At 41.6% G+C, this 22,470-nt stretch overlaps 1 protein-coding gene across 1 annotated transcript; it reads right to left on the minus strand.

Annotated features, from left to right (window-relative positions):
• Positions 1 to 13,825: 13,825 nt before the first annotated feature.
• Positions 13,826 to 22,229, minus strand: LOC121869738. The gene is made up of 13 exons (XM_042371301.1): positions 22,075 to 22,229; positions 20,418 to 20,651; positions 19,930 to 20,139; positions 19,521 to 19,633; positions 18,711 to 18,899; positions 18,087 to 18,578; positions 17,263 to 17,872; positions 16,932 to 17,035; positions 16,637 to 16,745; positions 16,132 to 16,364; positions 15,087 to 15,245; positions 14,510 to 14,967; positions 13,826 to 13,960 (listed from the first exon to the last, which is right to left on the minus strand). Exons 1-13 carry the CDS (start codon positions 22,118 to 22,120, stop codon positions 13,933 to 13,935), a joined length of 2,985 nt encoding a protein of 994 aa, XP_042227235.1. The 5' UTR covers positions 22,121 to 22,229; the 3' UTR covers positions 13,826 to 13,932.
• Positions 22,230 to 22,470: the final 241 nt, after the last annotated feature.

Below are 22,470 nucleotides of genomic sequence, written 5' to 3' on the forward strand. Positions count from 1 at the left end.
GTTTTTACGTTTGTTAAATACAAAATTACCGACAACATTTTTAATTAGAGTTCCACCTCACAGTTTCTTTGTGAATCCCAACCCGGTAATTTTATCGTAAGTTTTTCCAATATTTTAGCAATGGGAGACGTGAACAATACTAAGATATATTACCACGGCAACACCACATATTTCTCCAGGTTCCATGAAAAAACTTGTGATAGATTAAACCAATTTTCTGCTTATGGATTAATGGTTATAGATAATTCAGGGTGTGACTGTCTTGTTACAGTAATTAATCTTTAGATAAGTTGATAGACATATAAAAAGACAGACAAACAAACAGATATATGGACAGACAGACAAACCGAAGTCTCTAACTGCGGGTCGCGGTTTTGAAGATGGGGAGCTGAAATTTGGTAGAGGGTGTGGCTGGCCAAGGGGTCGCGGGCGGCCAAGGGGATGGTTGTGTACTATAATCACCATTCCTTGTCCTCTCGATAGATAGGTGAATCGATTGATCAGCAGATAGATTAAAAGATAGAAGGATGAATGGGTAAAAATATGACATATAAAATGTAGATATATAGATAGATATATAGTTTATTGTTACGTGAATGTACTTCTCTGTTGTTCAGCCAATACTCAATAAAAACTTCATTCACACCGAATATTTTTCCCACATAGAGAATTATATATTAACCAGATCCATCACTAGTTCGAGCCTCGTATGTCAAGTTTATATTCCCGTGGGATTACAAGGTGTATGTATGAGAACGTCAATGGGCGATGTTTTGATCAAAATAGACTGTACGATCCCTACGGCTGGTGGGTGGTGAAGTCTGGCAGCGGGGAGCACCGTAAGAGACCTGATGCTGGGGTCGAATCTCAGTCGTTATCATGGCATCGTACAAGTAAGTACACCTTCAATTGGAGCTTAATTCTGAAATTTTGGTCTTCGTAAGATTTTCATTGTTGTTTTTGCATTTTTGTTGCCAGTGTTCTTTAGATAAATAAAATATTAATCAATTAAATCGTAAAATATAAAAGCTAATTAATTAAAAATATACAAAAATAAAATTAATCACAAAAATTTAATACTTTGTTTGTTTGTCTGTGTGTGATCTTTCCTGTATAATTGTTTGTGTCTGTCTACCTCGTATAGTTGTTTGCGTGTCTGTCTTGTGTTCTTATTTGTCTGTCAACCCTGTCAGATTTTGGTGTACAGTATCAGGGCAGAGGTAGATGTTTCAGTATTGGTCTAGATATGTCAGCACTAAGATAGATGTGTCAGACCTGCAGTAGTTGTGTCAGACCTGCCGTAGATGTGTTAGACCTGTCGTTGATGGGTCAGGCCTGCAGTAGATGTGTCAGACCTGCCGTAGATGTGTCAGACCTGTCGTTGATGGGTCAGGCCTGCAGTAGATGTGTCAGGCCTGCAGTAGTTGTGTCAGACCTGCCGTAGATGTGTCAGACCTGTCGTTGATGGGTCAGGCCTGCAGTAGATGTGTCAGGCCTGCAGTAGATGTGTCAGACCTGTCGTTGATGGGTCAGGCCTGCAGTAGATGGGTCAGGCCTGCAGTAGATGTGTCAGACCTGCATTAAATGTGTCAGACTGCTATAGATATGTCAAAAAATTGTAAGATAGATGTGTCAGCACTGACCTACATGTGTCAGGACAAAGATAAATGTGTCTAAACTCACCTAGATGAGTCAAAAATGGTCTAGATGCGTCAGAATTGGTTTACACGGGTCAGAACTAGCTTAGATATGATTTCCCAAACCCCCAGGCCGTGTTTGACCACTTCACCACATCCAGAATAACAAAAAACAATAAAAAACACAATAAAAACAATATAAAATTAAGATTAAAACTAATTAATCTTTCCAAGAGTCTTTAGGATAAGTGATTACCCAAGCACCCAAATTACATCTACAGTAATTGACCCCAGATCATTAAAAAGACTTATCCCCACTAACCTCTTCACTACAGGGACGTCATTTACGGTATTTCATTTAGTTGTGAGATGATCTTTCGCAGCACAGACAGGGCTCCATACATAAGGGGTTACGGTAAAGGTTATCAGTATTTTGGTGGAGTAATACGTGTAATGAGTAATAGAATGGTGAATATTACAGGGCCAAAATACATTATAAACTGGAACTAGCACAGGGATTATATATTATTTACGGGAATATCATCCATATTTAGTGTGTCTTGGGGTGTAGGGGTTTGTATGTATGATGTGGATGATTGTATGTACGTATTTTACACCCTATAGTAAGTGGTAATAGTAGTAGTAGTAGTAGTAATAGTAGTAAGTGGTAATAGTAGAATTGGTTGTAGTAGTACTATCGTGGACAAAAGTTCGACCCCTGTAGTGAAACTGAGACACTGGAATGAGTCTCCGAACTGACTTACCCTGATTGTTATCTCGTGTGGTTGTGCTGTGCGGGTCGATACTGCTTCAGTTTGGGAAGGAGCGAACTTTTGTCCACGATAGTACATACATTCATACAGTACATACATACACACACGGTAAAATCACTTAACTCATTAGGTACGCACCCACAGATATAGAGAAGATCTATGTACAAAATAGGATAAAATTTATGTCTTTGGTAACGCTGCTGTGTGGTCCAGGAGAACATCCATCCATCATACTTGGCAATACTGCTTATTACGGCACAACAAGACGCAGAGATATTTCATATTTTATCTAAACGACGGAGTAAATCACCTTACTGTAGATATATCTGCACAAAAAGTAGCTATATTATCATTAAATATTAAACTAGGACTCATGCTTCTGCGAAAAGATAAATCCATTGTTTGGGCCAAAATTGCAGGCAAGTTTACATATTTGCTGTGAATTATAAATGAAAGAAATATCCTCGTGTCGTCTATAGCCAAAGCCTTCCCATCGCTCCTTTTTCATGGTAAATACCCACTGATGAATGATAATAGCTGTTTCTGCTATAAAATACTCCATTATCGTGTTTATATTATTATTAATCATAATGCTGGATACTGTATAGGAAAATTATCTAGTAATGGGAGTGTATGAAACAGGTGATTGTCGAATCCCCATTTAGTAGGGTTCGAATTGATCTTCATATATCACTTAGGAGTTGAAATATATATGTAAATATTATCATCAAATGCTGTTAAGAGAGATTTACAGAATAGATAAGAAGGTAAATTGATAAATGAAGGAATAACGACACGACAAGATAGAAAGACGAAGTAACTCAATAACCAAACGAATAGATATTTGGGTCAAATTAAGCATATACAGGAGGGGGGGAAAGTGAGCCGATATATCAAGCATACTTACCCACAACACCTCATATTCAGTATATCTTATCATCCATCGTATACCTCCCCCACCTCCCGGCAGCTATTGTCACTCAGTCGTCGATATATTTGTAAAAAAGAAAAACTGTGAAATTATGGTGAAATATTATTGTAATTCACGCTAGCTTCTTACAAAAGGTTAACAATGGCCACGAGGAGTTTAGTCATCGTGTAAAGCCTTCAGTACAGGGGTTCGACATCTGATTCATGAATACTGTAATATACGTGTGTGTGTTTTGTCTGTATGATTGGTGGATATGTGTCTGTGTGTGTCTGTCTTTCCTTCAATCCATGAAAATTGAGAGTAGGGAGGATTGGGTTAGGTTAGGTTAGGTTATGAAAGGGTTAACTATAAACCCTATTCGTGGGATGGTGGTTGGTCATTTGTGTGGGTGGTGGATTGTGGTGATTGTTGTTGGGGTGGTAGTGATGGTGATGAGGTGTTGTGGTTATGGTGGTGATGGTAGTAGTGGTGTTGGTGATAACCTGTGGATAGTTGTAGCTACAATAATGATGGTAGTTATGATGACGATGACAATGAACAAGAAAAAACACTCAGAAATCCCGTATTTAAAAAAAAATTATCAATTTTTTTTATTCTCTACTTAAATACTGACAGACTAACGTGTGGCCAGAGGATATATTCTCGACATGGAAATTAACTGGACACACATATCGTAAGGGCACGTGTGTTGAATTTTCCTCGAACGTAAATTTATAACAACTGGCACCTTCAGCTACGCCACAACGAGAGATACTCAGAGGCCAATAAATCACGTAGTTGAGATAGGGGAAATATATACAGCACTGTTTATCGCCATCTATAGTTTATATTTGTGAGTCTTTTACGTCAAGTCATTTAGAAAAGGTTATAATACCACTGGAGAACAGAATATCACTCATATTATCTTCTCCACAGGGGTTCGAATCCAAGGCTAATGGATTGTCAGATGAGGACTATATCCCCTCCTCTGTATAGCACCTTTAAACAGATACATCCCTTATTCATATCCACTACATTTTCTTTATATACACAAATCAAGTAAACATTCCGATTACGGTGAAGTAAGGGACCTTGAAGATAAGACATTACACCTGGTCAGAGATGTGTTATGTAAAGTTGTTTTTTGTCATATATTTAAGTGATTTATTATAAGTAGTAGTTCATATTTTGGCCATTTGTTTAATTGATAAGTATTTTGCATATTTATAAGTATTTCCTAAGCTTTTATCATTATTAATTTGGAGGGAGGTTTGCTTAATGGTTGATATGTGGGATGTGTACAGTACATACACTCATTAATATATGTACATCTATATACTTAAACACATACACACATACGTATAAGAACCTTTTGAAACTATGAATCCTATAAGGAGTGAGACTACGACCTTATCCTTCGTTTTACAGGATCCGTCAGGCTTTGAAGGATGCGTTGAGCTTACTGTTATTGTTGATGTTGTTGGTGGTGGTGGCAACTGTAGCAATAGGTGAGTAGTAATGATAGCAATAATGATAATAACGATGGTAACAATAATATCAATGATAATGACAATAGAAGTAATAATAATGATAATAATAATAATAATAATAATAATAATAATAATAATAATAATAAAGTTACAACAAAATACGGAACTTTTCTTTAGTAAACAACAAATCGAATCATAGAAAACGAATACAAAGTTTGTCTATTTCACGAAAATGTATTGTAAACTTTGGAAAACAAAAGTACTAACAAAATTACGTATTGATTATTTACTCTTTTGTTTTCATCTACAGAGAACCAAGAGGAGGACCGTGTGCTTGTTCTACAGGAGTCAGGGACGCCCTCAGCCGCCAGCTACGCCCGCCTGGTAAAGCCCTTCCCACGGCTGGAGTCCTTCACCATCTGTTACAGGATCAAACTTAATAGATTCCGCGAGGAGTCGACCTTGATGTCCTACGCTGTTTCTGACGACAAGGATAACGAGTTTAGGATAGGTGAGGCATCCTACGAGGGCTATGTTAGGATAGGATATGTGAGACATCCTACGAGGGCTATGTTAGGATAGGATAGGTGAGGTATCCTACGAGTGTTATGTTAGGACAGGATAGGTGAGGCATCCTACGAGTGTTATGTTAGGACAGGATTGGTGGGGCATCCTACTCCTACTAGTACCGGGTCAATATCTCTCACACACAGACCACCGGGAGAGCGGGTACCGGGTTACCATACAGGGGTACTGGGCCGCCTCACAGCTGGTCACACCACTCCGGTCTTGGGCTCACTTCTGCTTCCTCTACCAGCTGAACGACGCCAGCTGGACCATCTACCTGAACGGTGAACGGCGAGCAGAGGGCTCGTTCCCGGGCCCCACCACTCCCCTGGAGGGCGGAGGAGCCTTCGTGATTGGTCAGTTACTACCTCAACACCCATTGTGATTGGTCAGTTTTCTTAACACCCACTGTGATTGGTCAGTTACTACTTGGGATACTTTATTAATAAGTAAAAAAAAATTAGTAATAAGTAGTAAAGTATAGTTATAAGTAATAGTACAGTAGTAAAAGTATCACTACAACAGGTCAGGAACAAGACAGTCTGGGAGGAGGGTTCCAACGTGACCAGAGTTTCTGCGGCGAAATAACTCACCTTAACATCTGGTCCCGCACCCTCGACCACCACACCTTGACACAGGTAAGTTTGCCAATCTCCCACACCTGCTCTCACTCTCACACACCTGCTCTCACTCTCACAGTCACTCTCACACACACCTTCACACTCACTGTCATATTTACTGTCTCAACGCTGGCATTGACGTTTCCAAAGTGCTCGCCTTCGGGTATCACATTGCTCACAGATTTATTTAGCAACCAACCCAAAGCTCTACGTGTCCAAGGGGCTGTTTCCACGTTTCAGTCACTCATCTGTGGTGTCCTTCAACCATGTCATCATTAACCATACCAATAACACTCCTCCACTCATATCGCACCTCCCTCCATCACAATGGGCTCCAACACACTCCAGGTTGTGAATTCCACCAAGCTCCTCAGCGTCCCTGTGTTGGAAATTACACGTCAGTACAACCTTAAATTCTTCCTGCTATCGTCCCCACATCCTCCGCCGTCTCAAATCCCTCGGAGTTGCTACCTCTGAGCTCAAGAATATGTACACAACGTTTAAACTTTTTAGACTCGCCTCGGCTTCCCCTGGACACAATATGTTGTATACTGTACAGTATGTACCACGTATGGCTTTTGTTTATTTCCCAATTATGGCTGCTATATTTTTCAGTAGACCCTTAATTATTATTTTTTTATTGTTGTTTTTATTATTATAAGCCACAAGTAAGTTATAATATTTTGTCACAGGTGTGGTCGTGTGAGGGTGGACAACCTGGTGACTTGTTGTCGTGGTCGTCGTCGTTAGAGTCGTGGCAGATCGACGGAGAGACATCTTGGGTCCAGAGGTCACGACATGACCTGTGTCACCCCACCACCAGGATCATCACTATCTTCCCTGACCGCTTTAACCTTGCTCAAGCTGACCACCTCTGTCATGTTAGTGTTTTATACTTGTTCTGAACCTAAACGTAACGTAATCTAACCTAGCCTTAATATAACCCAACTTGACCTAACGTAAGTTGAGCTAACCTAACCCTAAGCAGTGAGTGACAGTGTTGTCATGTACAGGTGGTGGGAGGGGAGGTGATGGTACCAGTCAATCAGCTGGAGAACTCGTGGCTGTACGAGAGGACGAAGAAGGAGGCGGATCACTGCTCTGGGGGAGAGGGGGCGTCCTACCTGTGGCTGGGTGCCACTGACGCGGCCGAGGAGCGTACCTGGGCCTACCTTGATACGGCCTCCCCCATCAGTTGGGAGGGACCGTGGAGGGGCGACGGACCCAACGGCGGCAGCCAAGAGAACTGCCTGGTGATGCTCTCTGGGAAATTCCCGGGGCGCTGGTCCGACATCGCCTGCCTGGACTCCTACTCCTTCTGCGTCCCCTGCGAGTTCAAACAGCTGGAGACCTTGTACCTGAAGGGTCCCGCCGTCTGTAACAACTCGCCTTTCAACCGGCAGTACACCCTGGCGAAGGAGAGAGGAGGTCGGCCGTCCTTGGAGGGATTCTTTCACTCTAACATCTTCTTGAGTAACGGCACCTGGGTTCTTCGATCACTGAAGGCAAGTTATTTAAGCTTTTGGACGGCGATGGTTTAACACTGTAATGATCAAACCCTTTGAGGATGATAGTTTAACCCTTTTATCGTTCGAATGAACTTCCTCAAAGGGTTTATTACTACGCGTCTCACATTAATAGTGTTCATCTCTCTTAATTCGACATCAGTCCTTCATCTATTTCTCACCGTCACTGTGGACGATCAGGTCATGGTTGTGAGTGGTCCTCTCCTCCTAAGGTTTTCAGTCTTATACACTTGTGTTCCAGGAGGCAGCAACAGCCAGGTGGACGCCTCTACGGGAGGGACTCTACCCCTTCGGTACTCGGCCGTGGACGCTTAATTCTGACATCTGTGGCATGATGGAAGGTACGGTCGTCAACCTCACGCTGTCAGTCTGCGGCAAGGGTCAGTTTACCTGTGCCGATGGATCCTGCATCGACCTGACGCAGCGCTGTGACTTGCGCATCAACTGCCTAGATCAGAGCGACGAGGCGCAGTGCTCTCTGGTGGACATCCCCCCTGGGTACCGCACCGTCATCCCTCCACCACCCATCACAGACAACAACCCCCTCCCCATATTCTTCCAGATCAGCATCATCTCCTTCCCCACCATCGCCACGCAGGACCTCACCTTCACCGCCACCTTCCAGCTCTCCCTCCAGTGGCAAGACACCCGACTCAACTACCTTAATCTGAAGGAGGATCGAACCCTTAACCTGCTGTCCGGCAAGGCCACCAGCGACATCTGGACCCCTCGGGTGTTCTTCAGTAATGCTCAGGGCAACATGTTCACCAACTTGGACCAGGGCGCGAGGGTGGAGTGTGTCAGGAGAGGCCCATCCTACCCAGGGCCACCCTATCTCCCTAAAGAAGGTGAGAGTCTGTCTGTCTGTCTGTCTGTAATAATAATAATAATAATTAACGGTTTGTTGAAAAAGTTCTGCAGCCCGAAAGCTGACAATATACATTAGACAAAAATTACTTATTACATACAAAGACATTGGGTGGGTGGGTCGTTTAACAAAAACTTTTATTACTAAAAGGAGACGGAACATGAATTGAACATACAAATTACTATAGTTTGTGGTTGATGGCCCTGGCTGGTCTCTTGCCATACTGTGTGAGGTCACATAGGCCTTGTGGTTCAGTAACTCGTCCGTAGATGTTGACATGAAGGACCTCACGTGGTCATGGAGACACCGTGTGGTATGGGGTAGCGTCACAGTACCTCACTCTCTGATGGGTGGTGTTATGTTATCTCGTAGTCGGGTATAAAGCCGACCCACTGTTGTTCCCAGTGTGGACTGAATAACAATGCCTGGTCAGAAGATGGTGGTCCAGGTGTGTTTATCTCAGTGGTGGGTCACGGCTCTCGCTGGTACAGGGTACTGTCTAGTGCTGAATCCAGTGGCTTAAACACTGTTCAACACTGTTCAACACTAATCCCACTTATTTCCGAAACGAAATTGTCACTTTTGATTATGTTGATATCCCGGTGGTGAGGATGGGCCAAGGGGGGCAGCAGGAGCAGCGCCTGATAGGTCTTGGCACTCCGGTGGTCTGCCTGTCTCTCTCTGTCTGTCTGTGATCCGATCACGTTTTTCTGTCTGACAGTAAACGTGTTCCCGGGAGAGGAGAACAGCCTAGAGATGAGTCAGCTGTACACCGCCACCTACAGCTGCGACTTCCATCTGGCTATGTTCCCCTTCGACTCTCAGGTCAGTACCAGAGAGGTCAGAGATCATCATGGTCTTCTAGGTGAGTGCCAGAGAGATCAGAGGTCATCATGGTCTTCTAGGTGAGTGTCAGAGAGATCAGAGGTCATCATGGTCTTCTAGGTGAGTGTCAGAGAGTCAGAGGTCATTATGGTCTTCTAGGTGAGTGTCAGAGAGGTCAGAGGTCATTATGGTCTTCTAGGTGAGTGTCAGAGAGGTCAGAGGTCATCATGGTCTTCTAGGTGAGTGCCAGAGAGATCAGAGGTCATCATGGTCTTCTAAGTGAGTGTCAGAGAGGTCAGAGGTCATTATGGTCTTCTAGATGAGTGTCAGAGAGGTCACAGCTTCAGCATGACACCTGGTGAACCACAGTTGACCTAAATGACTCTGATACAAGAGTTTACCATAATTAACCTCTAATCACCTAAATTGATTCTAGATTACTCCGTATGACCTAATTTGACTCAGAATAACCCCAGATGACCCAGTTTGACCTCTCCGCCAGGTTTGTCAATTGACCTTTACATTGGTGTCAGCGGCGTCCTCCTACATGGTGTTGGATCCTGACGTGGCCACCTATACTGGACCCAAGTACCTGATTGAGTACGAGATAGGTGAGTCTCCTTATCTCTCACTGAGTACGAGATAAATGAGTCTCTCTCTCTCTCTCTCTCTCTCTCTCTCTCTCTCTCTCTCTCTCTCTCCTGTTGTAGTAATAATGAAGATGATTCCAACAGCAACAGTAATAACAATAATAATAACAAACACACTACTACCACTACTACCACTACTACTACTACTTCTGGTACCACTTTTTTTTTAACGTGGCCTCCAGCCTCCCCCAATAGCAACACCTTCGCCACCATTTTATTACCTTAATATTAAATATCCTAAGACATAAGAAGCTATCCTATCTACTACTACTACTACTACTACTACTACTACTACTAATAATACTACTACTACTACTACTAATAATAATAATAAAATCTCTATATTTACCCAGTAACCATACAGTAATCCTATCTGAAGTTACTTCCCTGACGGCGAACTAACCCCTGGCTTCTTTCCTATCAGGGGAAATCACAATAACGAGGGGACAAACTGGCGAATTTTCCTCGATACAAGTCTTCGCTAGTTTCTATCGTCGCTACACCTTCTATCTCCTAACACTGTATATACCGACTATTCTACTCATTCTCATCGCCTATGCAACTTTCTACTTCAATCCTGATGACTTTAACTCCAGGGTTGTGGTGGCTGTTACCTCCTTGCTGGTGTTGACTTCGCTACTGACGCAGGTAATGTTTTCGTTTGGTTTGTGTTATGGTGGAGGTGGTGGTGTGAGTTTTATAATTGGATGGGTTTTTTTTCTTGGTTTTATGGTTGATTTTAGTTTGTTTTTTAGTTTTGGGTTTAATTGTAGTTTTTTTTGTCTTTTGTGAATGTTTTTGGTCTCTATATAATTCATTTATCATTCTATTTATCCATTAATCTCTTTCTCATCTCCATCTATCTATCCCCAAACATCCATCATTCTCATACATTTATCTATCCATTTATCTATTTATTTATCTATCTATCTCCATCGTTCTCATCTATCACCATCTCTCCTCCGTTTATCCACTCTCTCTTCTCCAGACCTCGAACGCGTTACCCAAGACCTCCTACTTCAAGTTAATAGACGTGTGGCTCTTCTTCTCCATCGTCATCATCTTCGTCGTCATTCTCCTACAGACCCTCGTTAACTTCTCCAAACCGACCTCCTCTACAGACCACTCTTGGCTTGGCAGACTTGTCGTAAGTATGTGTGGTCTTTGTAAGTACTTAAACCATCTTGGGAACTGTGTATTTGGTTTAGTTTATGTTTACTTTAGTTAGTGTTCATATGATTGCAGTTAATAGAAAACGCAAAAATTTATAGGGGAGACTTATCTAAGTTGAGGTCCCCGTTAGTGGATCAATGTTGGCTCAACAAACTTGTTGTAACTTCGTTTCTATAAATAACTGTAACCTCCTGTAATATTAAGTAACTTCATTGTAACCTCCTGTACCTCTAGTCACCTGCTTCACCCTTATTGTAAACCCCTTTAACCTCTTCTACTCTCATTTTAACCTCATGTAACCTCATATCACACCAAGTTACCTCCTGTAACTTCCAATACCATCCTGTAACCAAACATAACATCCTTACAGAAGCGAATCCTGTCAAAAAAAACGAAGGAGACGCCAGATATTACACCTGTAAGACCCTTTTCACGCCTACCTGGGAAACACCTGCAACAAAGAGCCATACCTAAAGACAAACCAACTGAGAGAACCTCCCATAACGTGACAGAAGACGTAGTCGAGCTTAAGGAAGAACCCAAAGCCCGCCTATCGACTCAAAAATTCTCCAGAAGGCCCCATAGTCACCAGAAGGATGATCATCGTTCCTGTGGTTCTAGGGTGGATGGGAAGGAGGGCAGTGAGGTGAATATGTCCCTCATGATCAAAAGCAGGATTATTATACCCATCATCTGCCTCATATTCAACACCGTGTATTGGGTCATCGCCTTTAGGTAGGTGGAAAGACAGGATCACTCAACTGTCTATGACTTGACTTAACATAACTTTAATTAACTTTAACCTAATTTAACTTTGACTAAATTTAACCTAACTTAACTTATTTTAACCTAACCTAACTAAATCTGATCTAACTTAATTCTAATTCGTGTTTCTCTCTACAGGCAAATCTTCGAGAGGTGAGGTCAACTTGCTGCCAGGAGAGGCCAGGTCAACTATTGGAAGTAGTTACTTTATGTTATGTTGTGTGTAAAGTTAGAGAGAGAGAGAGAGAGAGAGAGAGAGACCCCAGTCATAATACGGGGCCCAGTCCTAACGGGCCCTTATCCCTAATTCGAATGGGGTCTATAATTACTATAACCTTTAAACAAACAAAGAAACAAACAGACAAACTATATAATTATTAACCTCAGCGCTATAAGACGTTCTAATATAAGCTAAAATAATCTGCAGCATTATAAGAATCTACTTTGTAAATAACAGTAACTTGTAAAATGTTAAATTATTATACTTTAATTTACACTTTATTGTAGTATCTGTGTAATTTAACATTGTAAATAGGAGTATTGTTAAGATGTTAAATTGTTAATAATAAGTAACTTATACTCTATTATAGTATATATTCACTAGCTATATTAATGATTGTGATTATAAAATGTTGAAATATTCTAACACGACTCTGTATAGTAGGAATAGGAGTTTAACCTTTTAAATGATAGTACTAATATGTTAATTCATATCAACAAAGTCCCGTGTGTAGTGATATCCTATTCTGCCTTGTATATGGTGATATATTTAACATGTTAATATATAAATAAACTGGTAAATGAGTACTTTTAATTTAACTAAAAGATAATCTCTTTATTGTGATATACAGATACTAACATAATGTGGATATTTTTGACTATTTCTAAGATAACCTTGATAACCCGAACCAAAATAAATACCTCTTCATAACATCACACTTCACTATATATCTCAAGAGAGGAAAGTATCAATAACTCCATCAGGTGAGTATTCTACCTGTAATTTATAACTACAGGTGATATCAATTACAGCAATGACGAAGCCATAAATAACTGGCAATTAGTTGGTGTGGTTTGTCATTCAGGTGAGTTGTAATTAATGGATGGTTTTCGACAGGCGACAAATCATGGAATGTGAAGTTAGTTTCTCAAGTTATATATCAACTGAGGTGACTGTTTTGTTTAGTAATTCATAACTTTCGTAGTCAAGTTTAACTCAGTGTATTTTTATAACTATTTCATTAAATCTTGAATAAACTTTTACACTAGTTAAAATGTGTTCGAATCTCTACAGTAAACCACACATAAGAAACACATTACTGTACCTTGTTAGGGATAGTAGAAGCTGTTTGGGTGATGTTATAGCGTGTGTGATACCTAGACCACAATAACAATTTCTTTTAAGCACGAAGCCCCTCTCTTTGCACTCTTAAACAACAACAATAATCAATGTCATCTATAACGTTTCGTCCCGCTGCCTTGACTAATTCAAGGCTGGACCCTCTCTCCTCCTTTATATCAACCAATCACTGAAAAGCCCCATTAACGTTGTCAATCAATCATATGCTTTGTTTATTATGTCCCGTAACGTGATTGGCTCTCGAATTGTCACACCATTATTACCAGGATTCTCCAAGGTTCACTGTATTTAAGAACCAAAACTAACCTTCAAAATGGCGTAAAATATATATAACGATTTACACTTAGTTACATCAATTATGACTATTATTTTTAGGCTGTATAAGAAGAAAAAATATAAGGAAACTCCACCGAACGAACCCTTGCCATAACTATCAAAGGGTTCAGATTCATGGGTTCGCAATTAATCGTTTGGATTCATGGGTTCGGTTATTGGGTGTTGGAACTGAACCCTTGAATCCAGAGCTTCAGAGTGGACTAGTGAGGTTTACAAGATTAAGGGATCGTCTTTTTCTTCTTCTTCTTCTTCTTCATTGTTGCTATGCTTCCTCCTCCTCCTCCTCCTCTTTTTCTTCTTCGTCCTCCTTCTCTACGTCTTTTTCTTCTTCCTCTTCTTCCTCCTCCTCTTATTCTTCTTCTTATATCCTCTTCTTTGTTGATGTTCTGCTCTTTTCTTTCTCTCCTTCCTCCTCACCCCTTTCTTGGTCGCTTACACCCCAGTTATTTGTATCATGTGGCTGAAAGGGAGAGGAAGAAGTATGATAATTTATACGAATGAACCAATGATAAACCATGATAATATAAGCAGAAAGGAAAGACAAGGTTGATAAAGAGATACAAGTATAATAACCGTAAAAAAAGTATGTAAAGTAAGCCAAAGTATGAGTGTGTATGGTAAATTAGTATTGTATTGTACGAGGATTATTATAAGGTCAAAAGTATGATATAAGTCAAAGTATTACTATTAATCAAGTGTGTATGAGGATTTATATGTGTGTATTTTATTTTGTATATTTTATCTTATTATTTGTGTATGTGTCTGGATGAGTGTATAAATGAACTGTGTACGTGTGTGTATGAATGTGAGTCTGTGATTTAAACGTGTGTGTATGCCTGTGTAGGTGTATGTAATTCAACCGTGTGTAAGTATATCTTTTTCTCTGTATGTATGCCTGTGTATGTATATGTAGTTTAACCGTGTATGTATCTTAGTCTCAGTGTGCATGTGTCTCTAAATATCTGAATCCCTGTACGTATGTCTGTCAGTGTATCCATACATGACCTACCTGAATGCAATCCCCCAGTAGCACATATTAAACACCACAAATATCACAGGTATCAGGAACCGACTCTTGATCATAAGAGACATATTCACACCCTTCCGTTCCGCCTGAGAGAGCCACGATCCTAGCCTCCTCTTCCTTCTCCTCGGCTCACGTAGATCAGATTCTTGCCTCTTGCTCTCACTCCCCGTCTGCTTTACAATCCCTGAATGCGTCTCTCTCTGCCGCAGGTTTGGACGTTCGTATAAAACCACATCTTCATTTCTGGGGAAGTAAATATTATGAGTTCGTGATGTCTCGGTGTTGTTTTTGTTGAAGGGATTAACAGGGTGACTTTCTTGGTCGTAGGTTGATTGACGAGTGAGGTGATTGTCACTACCTGCCTTAAATCCTTCGTCAGGTACCTCGTCAGTTGCCACGGGTCTCTGAAACTGCTTGGTATGCCCGTGCACCAGTTTATTCTGAAACAAGATTCACCATTAGTCTGACGATAAATGCTGAAATGATAAATAAACATAACAATTCAAAAAGGAACAAAAAATTAACATGATTCTCAAAAGCAAAAAATATCAACACTTACGATAAATTTACCAAGGCAAGAATGATCAGCTGAGGCGTTCTGGTTGGAGAAGTTAACGAGAGTCTGCAGGAGAATGACGACGAAGATGATGACGATGGAGAAGAAGAGCCACACGTCTATTAACTTGAAGTAGGAGGTCTTGGGTAACGCGTTCGAGGTCTGGGAAAAAGTCTTGAAAATACACATAAGGAATTTGTATAAGTTTGTGTCCGCCTTCCCCAAGTCTTGAACCACTACTGTTTTTATTATTATTATTATTATTATTATTATTATTATTATTATTATTATTATTATTATTATTATTATTATTATTATTATTATTATTATTATTATTATTATTATTATCGTCATTATTATTATCATTATTTATACTTTATTTATATATCAACATAATCCTTTATTTAAATTCGTTAATTATATATACTCGTAATTTATATTATAGAAATTAAAATAATATAAAGAAAATTATAAAATAAATAATTAATAAATTCACGACTCATAAAGATAATAAATTTAAAATCAATTAAAATCTGGTTTGTTTATAAAAATTTGACCCACTTGTGAATTCACCACAAGGGGGCACAGTTATTAACCTTATGGCAGGGGGGGGGGTCATTAAGGTTTATAGGTGTTAATTGTCCTTATTTAATAGGAATGAAGTAAGGTAAACACGTTAACAGAGACGGGCAGACGGAGAAGACACTAAAACGTATATTAAAAGTAAAGAAAGTCCGTTCTAACATCATCATACATTACCAACACCACAGTCTGACATCAACACCACAGACTGACTGGATAAACAAAAAGAATGACTGGGTAAACCAACAGACTGGATAAACAAGACGATTGACTGGATAAACAAACCGATTGACTGGATAAACAAACCGAGTGACTGGATAAACAAACATATCAACTGGCTAAATAGATTGACTGATTAAAGAGACAGACTGGATAGACAAACAAACTTACTGGATAAACAAACTGTCTGGATAAAGACTAAAGGGATAAACAAACAGACTGACTGACGATGACCAATTCTTACTACCTGGGTAAACAATGACGTCAACACCAACAGGGAAGTAATGGCGACAGTGATCCTAGAGTTGAAGTCCTCGGGGTTGAAGAAGAAGGTGGCGTAGGCGATGAAGATGAGGAGTGTAGTGGGGATGTAGAGGGTGAGGAGGTAGAAGGTGTAGCGACGGACGAACCTCACCTCCGCCTGCACCGTCGAGAACTCGGTCTTTTCCTCCTCGTGAATCCTGTGCATGGTGATGTCTCCTGAAGGTGGGGGGAATGTGTGTGATTGGTTGTGGGTAATGTCTGATGGCCAATTATAGTCAAGGAAGGGAGAGAGGTGGTGTTTCGTGGCCAATCACAGTCAAGAGAAAGAGGGGTGGTGACTGGTGTCCAATCATAGTCAAGCGAGGGAGAGAGAGGTGTAATCTAGTAGCCAATCATAGCCATGGATTTCATTAGCTACCTATCTCGTACTCAGGGACAGATAAGGAGACGCACCTATCTCGTACTCAGGAAAAGATAAAGAGACTCACCTATCTCGTACTCAATCAGGTACTTGGGTCCAGTGTAGGTGGTCAGGTCAGGATCCAACACCATGTAGGAGGACGCCGCTGACACCAAGGTAAAGGTCAATTGACACACCTGGCGGAGAGGTCAAACTGGGTCATATGGGGTTATTTAGGGTGAAATTGAATCAACCTAGGTTATGAGGAACACCTGGGACTAATATAACTCGTCTGGGGTCAACTTCTTTCAGTAACTAAGGAAATTAAGACAAAGTAAAAAGTTAAGTAGTAAGTTATAACAGAAAACGAAGATCAAACATACCTGGGAATCGAAGGGAAACTTGATTAAATCGAAGTCACAGCTGTAGGTGGTTGTGTACAGTTGACTCATCTCTAAGCTGTTCTCGTGTCCGGAAAATACGTTCACTGGTGGGTGGGGGTCAAGAACGGCGTTAGAATGAACGTACGATGACATGAATGATTTAGAGCGAAAGTGCGACTATTGTGATCGTAAAACAGAAGCAAGACTTGAACGTATGACTAAAATAGTCTCATTAAAGATGCCTATCTATCTGTTTATTTATCTATCTATTTATTCGCACACACAGACAGACACACACACTCAAGTTCTAAAAGTGAATCCTTGACCTCACCTTCGTCGGGCAGGTCAGGAGGGCCAGGCTGTGAAGGACCTTCTCTGACACACTCCACACGTGACCCCAAGTCTAGATTGGTAAACACGTTCCCCTGAGCATTACTAAAGAACACCAGCGGCGTCCAGATCTCCCTGGCGGACTCTCGTGACAGGAGGTTCAGGGTTCGGTCCTCCTTCAGGTTGTGGAAGTTAAGGCGGGTATCCTTCCAGCGGAGGATCAGCTGGAGGGTGACGGTGAAGCCCAGATCCTGCGTGGCGATGGTAGGGAAGGCGATCACTCTGACGCTGAACGAAATGTGGAGAGGTTGGGACTCGTTGGTAGGTGGAGGCGGTATTACGGTGCGGTACCCGGGCGGTATGTCCAGGATGGAGCACTGTGCCTCATCACTTTGGTCTGGGCAGTTGATGCGTAGGTCACAGCGCTCCGTCAAGTCGATGCAAGACCCGTCAGCACAGGTGAACTCCCCTTCATGACAGACAGACAGCGTGAGGTTGACGACGGTGTCTGGACGCATCCCACACACGTCCATTCCCAGCGTCCATGGATGCGTCCCAAAGGGGTACATCCCGTCCTTCACAGGTGACCACCATGCAACCACGTCCGGTTCCTTACGTGTGAGGGGGAACTTATTAATTTGTAGGTTCGTGTCGCTATATAAGATATCACATGAAGGTGTTAAGATGACAGCCGTGACGTTACAGATGATGATTATATCTAAGGAATATTATGATGTGTTTGAGATACAATTGATTTATGGAATGAAATTAGTTGATAGATATACGAACATACAATAGAGCGTCTTTAAGAAGCACATTATTTACCTTGAGAGACTGAAGGTACCAGGTGTTGTTCTCCCAGAAGATATCCGAGTGGAAGAAGCCCACGAGGGAAGGTCGCCCGCCTATTTCCTCCCCAATTAAGTACCGCTGATTAAAGGGCGAGTCAGGACACATGGCGGGGCCCTTTAAATATATAGGCTCTTGCTTCTTAAACTCGCAGGGGACGCAGAAGGAGTAGGAGTTAAGGCAGGCAATGTCGGACCAGCGCCCCGGGAATTTCCCAGAGAGCATCACCAGGCAGTTCTCTTGGCTGCCGCCGTTGGGTCCGTCGCCCCTCCACGGTCCCTCCCAACTGATGGGGGAGGCCGTATCAAGGTAGGCCCAGGTACGCTCCTCGGCCGCGTCAGTGGCACCCAGCCACAGGTAGGACGCCCCCTCTCCCCCAGAGCAGTGATCCGCCTCCTTCTTCGTCCTCTCGTACAGCCACGAGTTCTCCAGCTGATTGACTGGTACCATCACCTCCCCTCCCACCACCTGTACATGACAACACTGTCACTCACTGCTTAGGGTTAGGTTAGTTCAACTTACGTTAGGTCAGGTTGGGTTATATTAAGGCTAGGTTAGATTACGTTACGTTTAGGTTCAGAACAAGCATAAAACACTAACATGACAGAGGTGGTCAGCTTGAGCAAGGTTAAAGCGGTTAGGGAAGATAGTGATGACCCTGGTGGTGGGGTGACACAGGTCATGTCGTGACCTCTGGACCCAAGATGTCTCTCCGTCGATCTGCCACGACTCTAACGACGACGACCACGACAACAGGTCACCAGGTCGTTCCCCCTCACACGACCACATCTGCGACAAACATTATGACTCACCTGTGGCTTAATAATAATAAAAATAATAATAATAATAATAATAATAATAATAATAATAATAATAATAATAATAATAATAATAATAATAATAATAATAATAATAATAACAAAATATAATGACATAGGGAGAGAGTCGTTTAACAAGGTCTTCCACTGTAACTGCAATATAAAAGGATAATAGACAAGGAAGGAAAAAACAAGTTATCTATGGATTGTTGATGATATTTACAATGGTTGAATGGGGCTGTTCATATAGAGATCAGTATGTGGTCGTATGAGCTGGATGCAATTGTGTTATCGAACATGAATACTCAAACGAGGGATCTCACGTGGTAACAGGTGGCGGTGGAAGTCGAAACTCAAAGATCGATGGTTTTGTTGATATTTACATTATGATTGACGAAGGCGAGCACTTTGGAAACGTCTATGCCAGCGTGTATGACAGTAAATATGACAATGAGAATAAGGGTGTGTGTGACAATGACTGTGAGAGTGAGTCTGAGAGTGAGAGCAGGTGTGGAAGAGTGAGAGCAGGTGTGGGAGGGTGAGAGCAGGTGTGGGAGAGTGAGAGCAGGTGTGGGGAGAGTGGCAAAGTTACCTGTGTCAAGGTGTGGTTGTCGAGGGTGCGGGACCAGATGTTAAGGTGAGTTATTTCGCCGCAGAAACTCTGGTCACGTTGGAACCCTCCTCCCAGACTGTCTTGTTCCTGACCTGTTGTAGCGATACTTTTACTACTGTACTATTACTACTGTACTATTACTACTGTACTATTACTACTGTACTATTACCACTGTACTATTACTACTGTACTATTACTACTGTACTCTTACTTATAACTATACTTTACTTATACCTTCTTATTACTTATAACTGTATCTTCATTAACTATACTTTTTACTAAAACTGTCTTAAGTATTAATAAAGTATCCCCAAGTAGTAACTGACCAATAGGAAATGACCCCTACCAATAACTGACCAATCACAGTGGGTGTTTAGATGTAACTGACCAATCACGAAGGCTCCTCCGCCCTCCAGGGGAGTGGTGGGGCCCGGGAACGAGCCCTCTGCTCGCCGTTCACCGTTCAGGTAGATGGTCCAGCTGGCGTCGTTCAGCTGGTAGAGGAAGCAGAAGTGAGCCCAAGACCGGAGTGGTGTGACCAGCTGTGAGGCGGCCCAGTACCCCTGTATGGTAACCCGGTACCCGCTCTCCCGGTGGTCTGTGTGTGAGAGATATTGACCCGGTACTAGTAGGAGTAGGATGCCCCACCAATCCTGTCCTAACATAACACTCGTAGGATACCTCACCTATCCTGTCCTAACATAGCCCTCGTAGGATGTCTCACATATCCTATCCTACCATAGCCCTCGTAGGATGTCTCACATATCCTATCCTAACATAGCCCTCGTAGGATGCCTCACCTATCCTATCCTACCATAGCCCTCGTAGGATGTCTCACATATCCTATCCTAACATAGCCCTCGTAGGATGCCTCACCTATCCTAAACTCGTTATCCTTGTCGTCAGAAACAGCGTAGGATATCAAGGTCGACTCCTCGCGGAATCTATTAAGCTTGATCCTGTAACAGATGGTGAAGGACTCCAGCCGTGGGAAGGGCTTTACCAGGCGGGCGTAGCTGGCGGCTGAGGGCGTCCCTGACTCCTGTAGGACAAGCACACGGTCCTCACCATCCCAAAGGACGCCTTCTGCAGTAGTTAACTTTGGCCGACCTGTAATTATATACATAAATAGATAGATAGAGATACATACATACATACATACATACATACATACATACATACATACATACATACATACATACATACATACATACATACATACATGCATACATACATACATACAAACATACATACATTGATTTATATATGGTGTGAGTAATACGATGATCAAAAAGTCCCTGTGTACCTCTAATACTTAACAATACAATTATTTTCCTTGTTCTACATACAATAATATCTAGACATTTTCACATTAAATGGTGTAAGTTGATCCAGTTTTCATTATTTACTATATTTATAACATTATATATCACAATATAGGTAAAATAAATCATATAACAAAGTAAGTACAACAAAGAACCACAAGATGTTTAAGTAACGTAGGTGCACAGAGACTTTTCGATCACCCTGGGGTGTAGAACTCTACGGGCAATGAAACCCACATTTCACTTACTCTCTTCCTCTGTTTAATATTACTGACTTCTGACATTTTGTTGTGGGGGTCAAGAAAATGCTTTAATATCATAGATGAGAGAGAGAGAGAGAGAGAGAGAGAGAGAAAGAGAAAGGAGAAAGCATGATAGAGAGAAAGGAGAAAGCATGATAGCGAGAGAGAGAGACAGAAAGAGGGGGAGAGAGCGATGTTTGTCACTTCACCACACTTTCCCAAGACCTTATAAGTGACCTCTCTCTGTCTCTCTCTGTTTCTCTCTGTGTATTTCTCTCTCTCTCTCTCTCTCTCTCTCTCTCTCTCTCTCTTTCTCTCTCTCTCTCTCTCTCTCTCTCTCTCTCTCTCTCTCTCTCTCTCTCTCTCTCTCTCATCTATGATATTAAAGCATTTTCTTGACCCCCACAACAAAATGTCTCAAGTCAGTAATATTAAACAGATGAGGAGAGTAAGTGAAATGTGGGTTGCATTGTCCGTAGAGTTTTACGCATCATAGTGATCGAAAAGTCCCTGTGCACCCGCGTTACTTAAACATAGTGTGGTTCTTTGTTATATCTACTTTGTTATATGATTTATTTTACCTATATTGTTATATATAATGCTATAAATATAGTAAATAATGAAAATTGTATCAACTTACACCATTTAATATGAGAATTTCTAGTGGTTTTTGCATGTAGAATACGTTAATTTATTATATTGTTAATTATTAGACGTGCACAAGGACTTTTTGATCATCGATTATTAGCTCTGCTGGGGGATGGTGGATGAACCGAACTGAACTTATCCTAACCAACCATAATCTAATCTAACCTAACCTCCCCCCCTCTCTTGACTTCCCTCTCCATTTCTTTCTCTCCACACCTCTTCCCTCTCCCCCATCTCTCCTTCCTCCCTCTCCTCTCTACCCTTCCTCTCCTCTCTCACTCTCTCTCCCTCACCTCTCACTCCCTCTCACACTCTCACCTGACGCAAAAATCATGATTCCCACCACCAACAGTGTCAATAACATGTTGTGATTGGTTCTGCTGTGGTTATCTATACTGTAATTGGTTCTGCTGTAGTTATTTTTGCTGTGATTGGTTCTGCTGTGGTTCCGTCTTGCGATTGGTTCTGCTGCTTTTCTTTCTTAGATTGCCCCTGCTGTGGTTTCTGCCTTTACAAGCAGATTGATTTTATGGTTCCGTCTTTGCGGCGATTGGTTCTGCTGCTAGATTTTCTCCGATTGGTTTTGTTTCAAGTTCCGTCTTTGCAGTGATTGGTTCAGCTGCTTTATCTTTTCTCTGATTGGTTCTGCTCTGGTTCCGTCTTTGCAGTGATTGGTTCTGCTGCTTTATATTTTCTCTGATTGGTTCTGCTGTG

Source organism: Homarus americanus, unplaced genomic scaffold (assembly GCF_018991925.1).
Source record: "Homarus americanus isolate GMGI-L3 unplaced genomic scaffold, GMGI_Hamer_2.0 scaffold23578, whole genome shotgun sequence".
Lineage (NCBI taxonomy): Eukaryota > Metazoa > Arthropoda > Malacostraca > Decapoda > Nephropidae > Homarus > Homarus americanus.